The sequence below is a fragment of the Bombus fervidus genome, chromosome 14 (genome assembly GCF_041682495.2).
Source record: "Bombus fervidus isolate BK054 chromosome 14, iyBomFerv1, whole genome shotgun sequence".
Taxonomy (NCBI): domain Eukaryota; kingdom Metazoa; phylum Arthropoda; class Insecta; order Hymenoptera; family Apidae; genus Bombus; species Bombus fervidus.
In genome coordinates this window covers 7,275,144-7,293,208 of record NC_091530.1, presented here as the reverse complement: position 1 = coordinate 7,293,208, position 18,065 = coordinate 7,275,144, and the positions used below count along the sequence as shown (strand labels likewise).

Below are 18,065 nucleotides of genomic sequence, written 5' to 3'. Positions count from 1 at the left end.
GTAAACGCGCGAGAAAATGGCAAATGTCGAGGAAAATGAAGAAAAATTGCAAGAGCACGTGGATTCGTTTCGTGTTTTGTCGAATGGCCGCTTGAAACTATGCGTAACGCGTGTGAACTTGTACACGCAAAAACGTAGGAAACGCTTTTTGCAAATAGGCGTTTGTGAAGAGTAAAATTTTTCTTTTTCCTTCGCTGCTTCGTGTTCGTTAAAATATCGAATTTATACGATCGGTTTAATAGAAACGTATAAGCTTTTATAATAAATTGCATCGTGACCCAGCATCAATTTAATAACATCGTATAACGTTTAATAATAAATTACGTCATAAACATCGTCGCATTTAATAACATCATAGAACGTTTAATAATAACTTACGTCATCGAACATTGTCCATTTAATAAGATCGTATAAGCTGTTCATTCACCAAATCTGTCGCTAGATGTACAAAGCAGAATGTAGGGGAAATTAGCTGAATTATATACAGAGTGTCCCCTGGTTTTAATCGACCTATGCAGATATCTCGTGAATTATAGGTACTCTAAAACGTATGATGTTTCCAATAAAACTTGTTCCGTTTCAAGGGAGATGTGTTACGATGATCAGCAGATTTGTTTAGGTGGAGGCGCCTTCGAGGTCTCAGGATGACCTCCCGTTTCTTAAATGGAACTATACACCATGCTTCCATACACCGTTTTACGACATGCTGTGTTCTATTCTCTACAGAAAAGTATCCAACTGCAGAATATCTACAAAATGCTTAGTTTAAGAGATGTTTCAATGTTAAATTATCCTCCATACGATAGGTTTTACAAGATTAAAGTTAAAATCTTTTGAACCGATTATTTTTCGATCCAAATACACCTTTTTGTAGAGAATTAAAAAGTGCATCGAACGGTGTATAAATAAATATATAGTTCCACTTAGAAAGACAAAGAACACCTCGAAATCTCCAAGGCACGTCCACCTACATGAGATTTGTCACCGTCACAGGATTACCAACAGCAAGAAGTTTTATAACCAGAAACAGAACAAGTTTTATTTGAAACAAAACATTTTTTTCTTTTTTTTTTTCGTGTATTGTATAGTATATGGAAATAGAGTGAAAATACTATCGAGTGATATCCACACCGTCGAATTCGCTAGTTGGCTCAACAGAGTCAGCAGTCGTTAGTCTAATATAGATATTAAAAAAAAATGTATAATTTAGGAGATATTTACATGACTAGATTAGAATGGTACACCCTCTATAAGGTGAGCATCGATCAAGCGCTTTGGCAGTCAATTTTGAAGAATTTCACGAAAGTGGGGCGAACCAATCGTGAACGGTTCACTATTAATATACAATCATGAATTATCCGCATCGTAAACATCATTAATTTAATGATATCGTATAACGTTTAACAGCAAATTACATGATAAACGTCATCGGTTTAACCAGTTAGGTGTTGCGGCCTCTTTGAAAACTTTGAAAATTGCGTACCAAAAATGTGTGGCAAAAAGTAAACGATGACGAGTATACTCGTCAAGCATGGAGTACATGTGGCTGTTGTAACAGAATTACGTTGCAATGAAACGATTGTTTTATTTTTTAATTTTATTACCGACAGAGCTCGCGATCATCGAAAATATTGTCATTTCTTCGTGACGAGTATACTCGTCAGAAACAGCTAATTGGTTATTAATTTTGCTGACCAGTTAATACAATGATCTAAAAGTTGGTAAAAACAGTGGAAGAGTTTGCAATCGAAGGATGTACGGGCTCGAGAATTCCCTGGCGATTCGTAATGGCGACCGGTGGAGAAATGGTGAAAAACCATCGACTTTAATTAAGGCAGAGTCGGTGAAAGGAGCGACCCGCTTAAATGGGAATTCACCACGGGCGAATCTTCGCTAGAACTACGTTGACCAGCGCGCCTCTATAGTACACGAGAGCGAACTCGAGAATTTCATAATTTCTTGCCCATTCACAGCTCGTTGATGGAATTAGCCGTTCCCGCGAAACGAGGATGAAATTATCAGGTAGTCGAGAGATTTTCCTTACCCTCGTTTTCTATCGCGATTATTTATCACCGATAAATATTTCTCGCTTGATAAGAACGCTTACGTTTTACTCTCGCTCTATCGTTTCACTATTGTTCTAAAATGATTTCGTTCAAACTATAAGTAATTCTATATTTTTAAATAAATTTTAATTGTCTTGAATCATAAATATATGTACATATATGTAAAATTCATCTTAAATTAGAACCGAACGGGTTACTCTTCCTTTGACAAAGAAAAATAGAGAAAACTCGATCACGTGATTCTGTTTCTGTACGCCGTTAACCAGTTAGGTGTTTCTGACGAGTATACTCGTCACGAAAAAATGGCAATACTTTGTGTTACGACGAATACATTCGTCATGTTTAAAAAAAGATAAAACTTGACGAGTATACTCGTCGTCGCTTACCTTTTGCCACACAGTTCAGGTACACGCTTTTCAAAGAGATCACAACAGCTAACCGATTAAAGTGGATATGGCAGTTGCAGCACAGATGCAACATTTCGACCAATCAACGCTTCGCAAAGAAAAAGTCTGTCCGCTTCGTGTCTTCTGCACAACTTTCGCTTTCCAGATTCCTTTAGATACTTTCGGTTTCTCGCTCTTTTGTCTGCCCACGTTCAAGGACCTTTTCTTCGGCCTCGCTCAGCCTGCAAACCATACGCGAATGAATCTTCTCTCAGTTTGCCTTCCGTTGCACATTCTTCGACCGCACTTTTATTCCTTTCAAACGTATTTCAGTGTCAGCGACTTTCCACCTACGAAATATCTCTATCTTTCCGTTACACGGTTTTCCTTGGATCGAATTTTCCCCTGAATTAACATCATCAGCAGCAGCGGCTTTATTTATTGTTTGTTTCCCAGCATCGTGACAGGTACAATGTGTTTTACTGATCGTGTTTTCACCGACACGAAATTTGCTCCACACGACAGACTTCACTGACAACAGCTTTTACCGACTGACACTATTAGCAGAGGGATGTGAGAAAGGATTTTTATTTGTGTAGATTTATTACTGTAATTAACGAGGGATGAAAATTACTAGCTCAAACCTGACACACTGGCCATCGCTGTGGTCTGTCACAGATTTGATGTCGTTTCGAGCGTTGAAATTACACGGAAACTTAACGTTGATTAATTGGAATCGAAGGGAAACTTATTTCACCGCTAGCTAGCTTGTGCTCTGTATTGGCTTTGGGTTGGCTTTCCTGATCAGGCCGGCCATCAACTATCCGCAGCAATAAATCTACAGGAAGAAAAATCCCCTAGCATCTCGCTGTGCTAATACCAGCAGCCAATTGACCCTATTGTTGGTCAAAGCTATTGTCGGTGAAGCTTGCGCAGGTAATTTGAATGGAACCCGTGTTTTACACACGTCTTACGTGTTTTCCTTTCTATTATACAGGATCTTCGTAAACTTGAACAATGTAGTTTAAGTGTAAAAAGAAAGAGAGACACTATGAGAAAAGAAAGTCAGGAAAATAGCAACGAGTAACGAAACGTAAAGAAAATTAACCACAAGACGAGGATAAATATAGTAGATAGGTGTTATCAAAATATGTACAGGGTGTCTCGGTGTTAAACGACCAAACTTTACCAGTTTATTCTACGAATGGAAACAAGGAGGAAACGTTACATAAACGTAGTTCTGCGAACGCTTTATGAGAAAATTGTAACAAAAAGACGGAACCTAAAGGTAGTAGACTAATATTATCGTGAGAGATGAATCGGTCAGGGAGTACGCATTGTTCGGTTGACGAGATCGCCAGGTCTTACGCTGTTGGACTTTCATCTACGGGCAAACAATAAACGTGATAATGTGTCGCGCAAGAATTGATTCGAGATACGAACCGATACAAAGGATTCGCGTGACGCATTCAGTGAGCCGAAGCAAAATAAGCATCAAATTCGAAGAATGAGAAACTCGATCTTCGAAACATACTATGTACTTGAAACGAAATTGTTTGCTTGGCTAGTTGTTTTTTTCGAGTTAGTTGACATCGACGAGGTACGCCTTTCTCGGTGTAACTATGAAAAGCAAGTGAGACACGAAAAATTCGATAAGCGTCTGTATGCAAACTTTAGTAACTGTCCGCGTAAAAAGGTTTTCTACGCGAGGAGCGTCCGACTACTCTGGCGAGTTAACGTAATCGTAGAGCCGCGATATCAAAGGAATTTCAAATGAACTTGAAGCGGGAATTGGATCAAGGAGCGAGGGGACGCGTGAATGACGATTTCCACGATTTTTCTTCGGTAGACGCTGCTCGAATAAAGGTATAAAGCTCGTTAATGCGGTACGTGCGCCGCCAGCGAATAAGTGGATGAGGAAACCTGACCGAGCGGGCTGGCTGAAGAAGTTGGAATTTCCACGGAAAATACACGCCAGCTATGCGAAAAATCGTCGCCGTTATTATTATTCCGGCTTTATTACGTGCCAAAAATGTCACCGGCTAAATAAATACGGATTAGGATATCACGGTGTTATTTTAATATCTAAGTAAATAACAAAGTAAAAAAGAAAAGAGAAAAAATGAATTTAATTTCATGTCACTCTCATAGAAAGAGGACTAAAAAGAAAACACCCCACTGACCTCACTAAAGACATAAAATAGATAATCTTGAAAATGGTACCACGCTGGGGGTAGCCATCCATATGTTAAATAGCAATAAAGCTAGAAAAATTGACCGAATGTCCAGTTGGACAAATTCTAAAGTACAAATTAAATAATAAAAAAAAAATTTAATATCGTTGGTGGAAATATTCCTACGACGACTACGTGCAAGGTTTTGTTTTTAAATATTTTTAAGGCACACGTGTATTATAGTTGAGGAGTGTATTAAAGTGGAGGAGTAAATCAGTGGAGTAAACCAGTTTTAATATACAGAAGAGAAAGCGTGTTTTGTTCTGACTTTGGATACGTTTTTAATGTTGGAAATATTATCTGACGATACTCTTTTCTTTCTTCTTCTTCTTTTTTTTTTTTTTTTCTTTCAAAAATACACTGCTACCCATAAATATACAAACAAAGATACGAGAATTGCTGATAATTGGCACGGATCGAACGCTTCCCATTGTTCTTATTTTCTACTCGTCTTATTTTTAAGTACTAAATAATGTAATAAAGTTAGAGGTTCAAGCGTAAACAATAAACGTAATGAGCAGATGTTGCAATATTTATCACCAACAGGTTACAGACTCGATAAAGTAACTTGTTTTCTACCATTCTTCTTTATCTACAGTGGCTGTAAAAAGTATCGACACGCCATCCTATTTATTATAGGTTATACACCGATTAACGAGGTGCAAGTATATTAAACTTCGTTCAATAGCGATTTAATAGAATTTGTATTTATTAGTACTTTCGTATTTCTTTCTGTGTCTTTTACATCGTATTCGAAAATTATCTAAAATTAATCTAAATGAATTTATTCGAGAATACTATTAGGTTAGTTAATTAGTCAATACCACCTAATGACAAAATCCGCAATCACTTAGTTGCCAACCCAATATGAAAATGAAACGTAGAAACGTCGTGAATTGTCGTTGAGGTTATACAAACAAAAAACAAATTATCGATCGAAGAAACGTGGATGCGATGTATATTTAAACGATCGTAATTCATTTTATGGAAAAGTCAGAGATTTATACTGTCAAGGAAATAAATAAAGGAAGAAGAATTTAATTAAAAATTATTCTTCCGATCCATGTTGGATTTTATTTAGAAATTTCGATTAGAACTTAGGACAATTTTTTTTTTTAAATAACTCCTCTTCTCGGATATAATTTTTTAATCAAATTCTTCTTCCAATTCTAATTGTAGGAAAGAATAGGAAAAACACGAACTAATCTTTTCATGTGTTCTTTTTCTGTTCACAGCTGACAGCAGTTTTCTCCTGGCGAACGCTCAGATCGTCGACTTCCCTATTGTCTATTGCAACGAAAGCTTTTGCAAAATCTCTGGCTATAATCGTGCCGAGGTAAATAGCCTGTTCTCCGCTTTCCTTAAGCCTCTTTCGTCCCACGGCGAACGTTTCGCGGCCGGACTTACCTTTTCAATTTACCCCTTCCACTCTTTTTCAAACTTGTTCCATCGACCAACCTAACCCCAACCTAACCCCAAACCTACGATAATCGAATTTCCGCGGAGAAATAATCGTTTAGAATATTTCTTTTTAATTTTTTTTAAATGATATTTTCATATTAGAATATTGACAATTATATTTTTATAATTATAATACAAACGTAATTTTTTTTTATTTTATTTGGTAGAAGTTTACAAACAATTCTCACTGAGAATGCAAACGTAATGAGAAGAGGAAATACGAGAAGATACGTTTCAGAATGTTTGTTTGAAGCTCGACTATCGCGAGTTACGAGAGCGAGGAAAAATCTTAATATACTGGGTGGCTCGCAATTTAGTATACAAACTTGGCCGGTGTGTCGTATGGGTAAAAATACGAGTAGAATTTCGCACAGCAGTGCGTGAATGCTTGGTTGGAAAGTTCGAAGGGAAATATAAAGTGCAACAAATACGCTAGTCGATACACTTTTCCTCTTCAACGGAGGATAAAACAAGATACATAGTGTTTGTGGTACACGTTGATATCAGTTTATATATCGACACGTATATATAGTACAATAGTTTCGATGTATATTTGCTGTTCTCGTGCGTGAGATTCGATCTCGAAACGGTAAATTCTAATATTTCTTTGAACTTTTCAAAACTTTGCATCGATAGAGATGGAAGATGCTTTCACACACAAACACAAATGTCTATAACTTTACGTTGGTGTATTTTTGTTGCGAGACACCCTGTATAGTAAACAAAAAGCACTTCGATTTATGTAATTTTTTATTGAAAACTAATAAGCTAATTTGTTTTTTTAATTCGAAACGATACCTGAAGCACGTTATGTTAATCGACGGTTGCATTATCCGATGAAAATTCGTCAAAGTCATCGGAGATAACAGAGAGTTGCAAAATTTGTACGAAACGATGGTAAGGATAAGTTCGTAGCGCGCTAAAAAAAAGTGAGAAACGCCAAAAAGTCTCAGAGGTTAAACATTTTCTTATCTGCCTCACGAATTCACCACCGTATCGGTATACCTCGGTGAAACTCCCATATACCAGTCATTTTCTCAGCGACTTTGCAACGCTAGTTCGGCGCTTCTTAAACTTTCTTCGTCCGCCAACTCAATTTGTCTAGAAAAATTTCACGCAACCCCCGCTTTCACAACATAGAATCGTACGATACACGGAATCGATATGCAAAAGAAAACGGTGATTGATAATGAATGAAATTATTATATTATTATTATTATTATTGTTATTGTTATTGTTATTATTATTCGATTTTAAATAGCTTGTTATGTTTATAATTTAGATTCGCATATTCGCTAGATTCGCGTATTGACCAGGTGAACGCGCTTGTTCATCTTCGCGCGAGGAATTACATTTTGGTCGAACGTTCGACGTAGCAGAGCATCTTCGACGTTTCTCGGAATTAGCGATATTTCGATTTTAACAATCGTCGATGACGAGCACGTCGTTTCGCCACAGATATTTCGTATAAAATGTTACGTGCGTGTTTAAGATCATTTTAAAAATCGTTGAAACTTCTACGCTAATTCCAAGCAGAAATCTACAATAGTTGAACGATTTTTTGAAAAGCTGCCGTCATCCACCTGTATCGATTAATAATTTCACGAATTCTTCTTCGTCGTTCATTGACAGATGATTGACATTCCTCGTTTCGCCCATCTCTGACGGTTGCAATAAATTTTCACCGCCCTATGAAGCTGAGTTTGCATTGGTCCAGTGGCGTTCCAGTCCAGTCCAGTGGTCCAATCCAGCACTGGTTCGTAACTGATATAATGCGATTGGTGGTTTCGTTGTAGTGAGCGATTCAGTCCAGCGACCGAATCGAAAGTTTTCTTTTCAAGCTACATTCGAGTAACGTTCCAGCGTTGCTGGAATCGTGTAGACTCGATATCCACTGCTGGCTGAATGTATCATTCCAGTAAACAATCCAGTGCAACGACTGGATGGAAAATCCTCTTTCCAATTCAATTTTTACCTGCACCGTCGAAAACAGTGTCACTGGAATCGTGTAGCTCGACGTCCAATGCTGGCTGAAGAATAGTACGATTTATCCAATGCCATTAACCAGCTAACTGCGTTCGACGTATATATACGTCAATGTAAAACTTTGCTTCGACATATATATACGTCAATGTAAAACTTTGTTTCGACGTATATATACGTCAATGTAAAACTTTGCTTCGACGTATATATACGTCAATATAAAACTTTGCTCCGACGTATATATACGTCACTATAAAACTGCTTCGGTACGGCTGACGTGTATACTCGTCGTGTAAAATAGAAAATTAGCATTTACTATAAAAGCTCAAAATTTTAGTAAAAGGTAATATAAATTACATTTAGTTTTCTTTATACTTCCAGTAAAACTATGATGTATTTTGCAAGAAAATAGTTTGATTATTTGATTATTCTCTTTGGTATATCGATTATGCTTTTTATAAATTCAGTTGATTATCTTCCCTAACGCATTGGCTGATTCCCCGAATTGTTTTTTGCACTTTATTATTTTTCGACAGTTTCTAAATTTTTAATAACAACACCTTTCTCTCCAACGAATTGTTAATTTTTTCATCGAATAAAACTGTAATCTTCCCTCGTTTAGCTTTAGTTTTTTTGTGAAATTTATAATAGGAACACTTAGGAATGTTTGCCCAATGTTCGACGTATATACTCGTCGTTGCTCGATTTCGATCCCGTAAAGGATTTTTAAAGCTAACTCCCGCGGTTAACCGCTTAAAGTCTACTAAATTTCATGCGTGTTTGACAAAAATTGCGATAACGTAGACACGGAACAGTTTCTAGTCGGACAACTGGAACGTAGTCGCTCGATCCAGCGACTAGACCAATGCAAACGCAGCTTAACTCTGTTAATTCTGATGCGATTCGTAGCTTCAGGAAGCGCTACGCTAGCTCAACTTTTAAACTAATTTCATTCGCGAAAATCACGCCCGATAATCGGATTATCCTGGCCGTTTAGCGCGGACGTAACCGATTTAACGCGATTGTAGTTCGTCGCACCTGGCCCGGGCCGGTTTCCATCTAATTTCCCGATAACTCACGCCATGAAAAAACATTCACCGTGTACCTAATCTCACGACGATTCCCTCATTTCGCTTAATTACCAGTTCTCCTCCTTAGTTTGTCCTCTCGTGAATTAAATTCACCAGGTTAGGTTGGATTTATCGTAGCTAGAAACGTCCCGAAGCACAATGAATCGAATTTAGCGTTTAGTCATCGTACGATTTCCATTATACGCGTGAAGGCGTAATGGAAATGTTTATGGCATTCGTTCTTGGTAAGATGCGATGGTTGTAGCGTAATTGAGAGACGAAATTGAATTTCTTTTGCTTTTTTTCTGTTCTCTCGGTCGAAATATGGTAGGAAATGCTATTATGACTCGATGGTAGGAGAATTGGTAGATGTAAGGTCAGACGTTGGGATATTCAGTCGTTGCGTATAAAATTGCTCTCTGATCTTTTAGACACGCTTTTTCTTAATAAAAATAATGTTTTTTAATAAGAATGTATATCTCAGTTTCGTTCACTTTTCGTTCGAATATTTTAAAATAAAGATACGGTGCGTTGTTCGCTTATATTTCGAGCAAGTGCATCTAATGCAATCCGAGACGTTGAAAGTTCAAAGTTTTCTAATAAATTTCACCGTATTCGAGGTAACGTTTTTAAACGGAAAGCGATAAAAAGATTTGGTGAAAATATTTGGTGAAAATATTTGGTGAATTTTTACTTCCAAACGTTTGCTAATCCCTAATTCAACATTTTCGCCAATTGTCTGCTTAAAATTCGTGTCAATCTTCAATATGAAACTTTCGCTAATTGTGTCGCACTTTTGCCAATTTCTGTTTCAAGGTAATAGTGATAATTGATAATTATCACTCGCAGAATCTCGTGATTTCCGACTCGCGAATTTTCACCAATTTCTAGTTCGTCATTTTCACAATTATTTTTACTCATTTTTTATTGATAATTGTTCTTGATAAAAAAAGTTCTTGATAATTACCACTCGCAGAATCTCGTGATTTCTGACTCGCAAATTTTCACCAATTTCTAATTCGCCATTTTCGCAACGAATTTTCACTTCGCAACTTTCGTCAATTTCTAGCATGAAGCTATCACGAATTCCTCGCCTCAAATTTGTCTCAATTTCTCATTTAAACTTCTCGTCAATTTTGACTCCCAATTTTTTCCCATCTCATATTTGGACATTTTTGCCAATTTTTATACATTCGTCCTTTCTTTATTTTGGCCAAATTCCAACATCCAACCATAAAAATTGGTGTACGCTAAAACTTTCGTCGTCTTCAACGACGAATAGGTTAGATAGCGATGTAAATGGATTAATGTGCCGTCAGGTTATGCAAAAGTCCTGCCGCTGCGGATTCATGTACGGGGAGTTGACGGACAAAGATACGATCGCCAGGATCGAGGAATGCCTCGAGGGCCAGATTCACGATCAATTCGAGATCCTGCTGTACAAGAAGAACAGTAAGTACCCCTACGATATTTACTTCGCATGGGAGAAGCTTAAGTGTGGTGTTCGTGGCTTCTTTCATCGCCGGAATCGACGACTTCCATTTTAAAGGTAAACAAAAATCAGATCCACGTTTCGGACAGGTTAAAGATCCTGGTCGGTTAAGATCGTTGAAAATTGTTCGTTCGTAAGATTAATAAAAAAAGAGGAAACAGTTGTATTTTCTTCAATTGCTAATTGATGGAATTTTTACTAGCAATTTCCAAATTGTTAACCAGTTAGCCGTTGCGATTTTTTTGAGAAGCGCGTAGCTAAAATGTGTGGCAAGAAACAAACGATGACGAATATACTCGTCAATCACAGAGTATGTAGGGTTGTTTTAGGCTGTAGTAAAATGACTGTATTATTTTTGAATTTTGTTACCGACAGAGCTCGCGAAAATAGAAAATATTGCCATTTCTTCGCGACGAGTATACTCGTCAATCACAGAGTATGTGTGGCTGTTGTAATACAGAATTAAACTGTAGTGAAATAACTGTTTTATTTTTGAACTTTGTTACCGACAGAGCTCGCGAAAACAGAAAATATTGCCATTTCTTCGCGACGAGTATACTCGTCGAATACAGCTAACTGGTCAAGAAGAGACTCGTTTCGACAAAGATGTTCTTACGAATCTCCTAACCTCTAAAATGGGCAGATTCGTTCGTTTCGATCGAGTTTCTCTTGCAAGTTTCCCAATTGTTTAAGAAATCTCTTCTTACGATATATAAGAAGATACGCGTATAAAAGGGAAGATATAAGAAGATTCCTTTTTTCTTGAAACGTTTCAAAGTAAAAAATTGCCAAAAAGATCGAGACAAAGAATTCATAAAATACATGAAGTAAAAATAACCAAAGTTCTTAAGCCACAAATTTGCAACAATTGAAATATAAAATTAAACTTAAGGAAGATAAAAACCAATTAGCGTCCCTCGTAAGATTTTTCGAATATTTTTGCGAAACTTTGTACTATCGCGCTATGCTTGACAGCCAACTATACGTATAACTAACTATATTTATTTAGAAAACTGACTATACGAAGAGTGTAATGACGATAGCTGCATGTATTGATACGTGCGCTACGAAGAACGTGGAGGTGATTTGAGGCGGAACGCCTTTGGGGCCTATAGATGGCCGGAAGTCGTCGATTGCCGGCGAAATGATTCTGACAGAACGCCTCGAGGCACGAAAACGACGTATCATTGTGCATGCTCGACGCTGGTCGACCACCGAATACCGAACTCTGTCTGCATTCATCTGTATAATCGTGGACTGTCGGCTTCGAGAGTTTCCCGTGTGTTTTCACGTGTTGTTGGTTGTCGTCACTGTCGCCTGGTTCACGCAGACTCGCCTCGTGTATCAGTACGAGTACTTATATATTACTACTACAACACGAGTATATCAGAAATCGAAAGAGAGAGAGAGAGAAACTCTCCCTTTTGTCTTCATTGACCATTCTACTGTTCATTTCTGAATAGTCATTTCTTTTTCTATTTTCGTCAGGTTGGTGCGTATGAAACCGTCGTCTTCTCTAATGATTTCCTTTCTTCCTTCGATCTTTCTTTTATCTCACTAATTACTAGCTAACGTTTATTAGCTACGCTAATCATCGGTGTTAATCTCATATTTAGATACTTAAACACTTAATTTATTAAATACGAGGCGTATCCAGAAAGTAAATTCCGATCAACTGTTTAGAGAACGTGCGAAGAAGAATCAAGATTTGTTTCGATTTCATTCGATTTATTTGATGTTATTTGAGTACCTAGGTATCTTTTGATACAACCGTCATTTCTATCTCAACGTAACGTAGCAGGGGTTCTCCTTTTGTCTTCGACGTACTCCTCCGCCGTGTGTTCGCATAACCGTCGTTCTACCGGGGGTCCTTTAAATCATCGTTTCCTGCGAGGTGTTATCCATTCGAGAACTTTCTCGATCTTACAAAGAAAGAAATGACAATTTTGAACGACGCGTCGGTCGCTCGTAACGGAATCGCAGACAGGTTTCTTCAGATCCGCCGTAATGGAAGACGAGCGATCAAAACGTTTACGATCGAGTATCTGGTTTCTCAGCCAGTATAATCTTATTACCGTAAAGTGATGCGATTCGACCGTAAATTCCCTTTGTGGACGAACGTTTTCAACGTTCAACGAGCGTAAAAGTGCGACAAACGGCACCTCGTCGTCGCTCAGACTTTCAGTTCTTATCACCGTCTTAAACTAAATGGAACTTCAACGATTGAAGAGCCAGCCGCGATGAGGAGGCTGCTCCACTCTCGGCTAATTTGAGCAAATCGATCAAATTAGCGTCTTTGAATAAATTTGTGTAAATTAGAGCTGGTTTGAGCAAATCTGAATAAATTCGCGCGAATTTGAGCAAGTTTGAACAAAAATTGAGTAAGTTTGAGCAAGTTTGAACAAGCTTGAACAAAATTGAGTGAACTTGAGTAAAATTGCGTAAATTTGAACAAATCTGAACAATTTCACGTTAATTTGAGCATGTCTGAACAAATATTGAGTAAGTTTGAGCAAGTTTGAACAAGCTTGAACAAAATTGAGTGAACTTGAGTAAAATTGCGTAAATTTGAACAAATCTGAACAAATTCACGTGAATTTGAGAAAGTTTGAATAAAAATTGAATAAGTTTGAGCAAGTTTGAACAAGCTTGAACAAAATTGAGTGAACTTGAGTAAAATTGTGTAAATTTGAACAAATCTGAACAAATTCACGTGAATTTGGGCAAGTCTGAACAAAAATTGAGTAAATTCGAGCAAGTTTGAGCGACTTTGAACAAATTTGAGCAAGCTTGTGTAAATTTGAGCGAGTTTGAGCAAACGTGGATAAATCCGGTTGAATTTGAGCATATCTGAAGACAATTGAATGAGTTTAGGTAAATTTGAGCAAGTGTGTCATATCGAGCTTTCTTCGAATCGTGTCTCATTACTCAAAACTTACTGCTTTTTTATTCTTACCATACCCAAGCGAAAGATGAAATCTTTTTTAAATAAAACAGAATGTGTGCTTCTGAAAAAAAAACGCACAAAGAGCGGAGCTGCCTTCTTCTCGCTGCAAACTCGTCGATTAGTTATAAAAAAAAAAAGAAATTTGTAATTCGTAATTTATAATTTTTGCCAACATACGAACGAAGCTGGCTGACCCTCTACAAGCACATCGCGTCGCTTCGTATGGCTTCTATACATAAACGCCTGTTACTTTCTAGACAACCCTCGTATTATCGACGTACGTCTGTATTAATATTTATCTGCCTATAACGATATTCAACATACTCGTATCAAGTTTTTCTACTAATTATTATATTTAATGCTTCCGTATCAAATTTCTACGTTAAATATCACGTGCAACGTTTTTTTTTTTTCTCTTATCTGTGACGGGGTGGAAATGGAATATACGTGGTAAAAGGCAAGAAGAAATATAGACAGGCAGAGGAAAATTAGATTGGCTTAATAAGATACACAGTACAGTAGATTAAGAGTAACAGAGCTTATACGGACATGTGTACGTATCTGATCGAAATAATTTGCAGGATATTCTCGAGCTTGCTATTCCCAAGGATTACGTAAAGAACTCGTAGAATTTGAAAATTCTTCCAACGCTACATTCCTGCACGAATCTCGTTTCGAAATGGTACGAGATTCGTTCCAAGATTTTTGGACATCGTCCAGAGTTCTCTTACGCGATGATTTTCGAACCAATAGTATTGCTACGATAAATTGGCAATTATTAATAAATTGCTCGTTGCGACTTTTAACTTTTACCGCGTTGTCAATCTATAACACTAAGCTCACCAGACTCGGTCAAATGACCGGTTTCAATATTTTATTTAAAATTCTACGTTCGTCGTTATATTTTTCTTCGAATTGTTAGTTTGTTCATTTAACTTTATGCAAATTCCTGTATCAACAAAAATCGAGAGATCGATTAATCGGATAATACGACGATTTACATAAAGTTAGAGAAGCAAGAAAAATAACGACGAAATTAAACGAAATAAAATTTTGAAACCGATCGTTTCACCGAACCTGGTAAGATTAGCGTTAAATTTTTCATTTTTCATCGGTGTAAAATTGTTCATAAGAATCGTAATATCGCATTTACGTATAGTCGTATCAACGTTCGGTAAACTTACCTTACGATAATAGCAGGATAAGAAGATGGAAGCAGTAGCAGGGAACCCGTGAAATTGGAATTTCACGGAAACGATATTTCATATGCACCAGCCTGACGTCTCATTCACGATTGACGACATTCTCAGTCACTATTCTTCTAATTCCTCTATTTTCCTTTATTTTCCATTTGTTACTTTTCTCTGATTCTCCGAGCTTTGTACGCCACTTTCGCGATCTGATATATCGGCCATTGAGATCGAAGCTTTCGGGCAAGCTGCGACTGTCGCCAACGAAATATCCCAAAACTTTCAAAGTAACTTCGAAATCGAACGACCGACGCTGTATCGAAATTTGGAATATTTCCGAAGGACGCAAATTACGCGGAAGTCTCAACTTTGACACGGTGACGCGCGAAAGTCTCCGGGTGGATCCTTTGTTTTACATTGCACAAGCGTTGCTTCAAGAATTTTAACGCTAGAACCACCGATGGCAAAAGTGTGAAATTTGTACGAAAGCAGTGAAAAAGGCCAGAAAAAGAAGAATATATTAGGTTGGCAACTAGTGGTTGCGGATTTTGTCATTAGGTGGCATTGACAGAATCCGCAGTCAGTTACCAACCCAATAACAAGAAAATACATAACGATGTACGTAATGTATTTTACAAAAAGATCAGCAGTCCTACAAATGGACAAATACAGGGGTAAGCATGGAATTTCTACGAGAAATGAAGAATTTTTTTTATAGTCAATTATCTAACTATCGTTGATTAATGTTGTATTGGATTGGCAACGAAGTGGTTGCGGATTTTGTCATTAGGTGGCATTGATAGATCCGCAGTCACTTAGTTACCAACCCAGTAACAAGAAAATACATAACGATGTACGTAATGTATTTTACAAAAAAGATCATAACAGTCCTATAAATGGACAAATGCAGGAGCAAGCGTGGAATTTCTACGAGAAATGAAAAATTTTTTTTATAGTCAGTTATCTAACTATGGTTGATTAATGTTATATTGGGTTGGCAACTAAATGACTGCGAATTTTGTCAATGCCATCTAATGACAAAATCCGCAATCACTTTGTTGCCAACTACGTAACAATATTCGTTCGCTCTACAACTTCCTATTTTGTTTATTTGCGTACAATTACCGATACAACAAATTCTTGAAAATATTGTTAAACGTATCGATTTTCTTACGGTTTCTTTGAAACTTTAACGATACTATATTTAGTTATAGCGTTATCTACGCACGATAGAATTTGTAAAGAGTTTAAATTTTCCAAAATGGAAATATTCAAGTTCAAAATTGACGGTCGATCGCTACAATAAAAGCAGGAAAAATCGTTTCTTGGTGATTATTTGCCGATAAAAGCTACTTGTACAAAGTCGTGTAAAATGTTTTATGAACAAAAATCCAGCTGCAACTTTACCGTTTCGTGCTACGATTTTCAAACCGAATTTCGTGCCTGTCGTAACGCGGCTGCAACAGCCAACGGTTGGAACACCAGTTTCCCCATCAACGTTAATATTCTGCCACCGATCCTCGTCCGGTTTTAACTTTATCCAGATAATCGGAAAAATATGGTAACGCTTTCCACCTGCATCGAAGTTTCACGTACGCCTAGAATGGTACAGGATTTTCCACTGAAATTTCTCGTATTTTCCATAATCTGCTGCTGCTATCCCATGTTTAACACTAAGCGTACGTCTATTCTTACGAATGGCATGTTCGAATGATTACCAGTTACGAAATAGACGTAGTTTTTCTTTTTAGAAAGAAATTCTCAATTTATGGTAGGAAATAACGCACAACATAAGTTTCAAATAACATGAGTTAGGTAACATGATCAATCATATTATATTCTTATTCTCATGTTCGATATAAACAAGAGACAATGATCGAACAAATTATCTTCAGTCTCAATTTATTTATCGAATGTCCAGCTGGACAAATTGTACAAATTAAAAAGTACGAATTAAATATAACTTGCAATTTCCATACGTGCGAATGCTTTTCGCTTATACTTTGCATGTTTTTCAATAACTTTCTCGCTGAACGCGTGCACATGTTACGTACTACTTCAAGTAACTACTTCAAGAAAAACTCTACATTTTTATTTATGTATATCTGTGACCTGGAGATTGCTATTACGCAAAAATATTCTAAATAAGGAGCGGATCATATTATTGTACCCTTGAATATACATTATGTTTTGGGTTGCAAAGTCTAGGATCAAAGGAACTAATAAACAGATTTCTATTTACGTTCCCTGTAGCCTCTAGCCCAAGCTATAAGGTTAACTTTTTTGATAATGTCCTTTTGCTATAAATATATGAACGTGCTCTCTATCGATTCCATTGTATTGTAACACTAGGAGACTAAGGATCTGAATGAGAATAAACTTATATGTTACAACCGTTCGCGGAGAGACGCGATCGCGAGGAAAACGCGTCAGGGAGAGGCGTAAATTCTCGCTACGATTCTGATAATCGACGCCGTGAATCAGTCGTTCCCCTGTTTCGAATTAACGATGATACAATTAGTTTGTTATTATAATCCAACTTTATGATATTTCTCGTTGTATTCGTTACTTTGATTTTATTCCTCTGAACCTTTCGATAAATTCGGTTTGAATCCTCATTTACCACTGATTGCCCTTCGACTTTTTCCTTTGTCTTCTCTGAGAGACGATCCCCACCACGCTCGGGTCTCGCAACCGTTCGCGCCTATGATCACGTATGCCCCCTTCTTTGTGTAGATAAAATAACGGACCGAAGGCGAATCGATGTTTCTAGAATTCGCTGCTTGACGACAACTATGCGCTTGTCACGTAAACTTGTGACTCAAATTATAAAAACAAGAAGGTTGAGCCTTAACACAACTATTAACTTTCTTTTTATTACACTTTATTATGCACTTAATAGTCACAAATAAGTATACACTGAATTGACACATAAATTACACTTTACTCTAACAACTTTATATAAATTAAGTAGGCGACTGATCTAAGGGTAGAAACCCGGTAAAGAGATGTTGACTGTTCTAAAGATAGAGAATAAGTAAAGTTTAGTGACGATGTTCTGGTGGAGGAAAGCTAGTGATGGGTGGGTCTAAGAACACGAAAAGAGCTGATTTGTTAAGGACAAGTTTTCATTAGGAGAGTGAGGGAAATAGACTTCGATGTCAATTGGCTGATTTTCTAGGTTGGTGGGTAAGGAAGGGTGCTAACCGCCCTTGAGAGAAAGTTACTAACGGAAG

The 18,065-nt window shown here is 37.2% G+C and overlaps 1 protein-coding gene across 9 annotated transcripts in view; it reads left to right on the top strand.

Moving 5' to 3' along the window:
* The window catches only part of Eag (potassium voltage-gated channel protein ether a go-go), a 153,901-nt gene that overhangs the window by 94,207 nt on the left and 41,629 nt on the right, over positions 1 to 18,065 (top strand). For all 9 annotated transcript variants that reach the window (XM_072016571.1, XM_072016569.1, XM_072016575.1 and 6 more), the window contains 2 exons: positions 5,922 to 6,022; positions 10,520 to 10,652. In XM_072016571.1, coding sequence (XP_071872672.1) covers positions 5,922 to 6,022; positions 10,520 to 10,652 — 234 coding nt within the window. The remainder of the gene's footprint in view (positions 1 to 5,921; positions 6,023 to 10,519; positions 10,653 to 18,065) is intronic.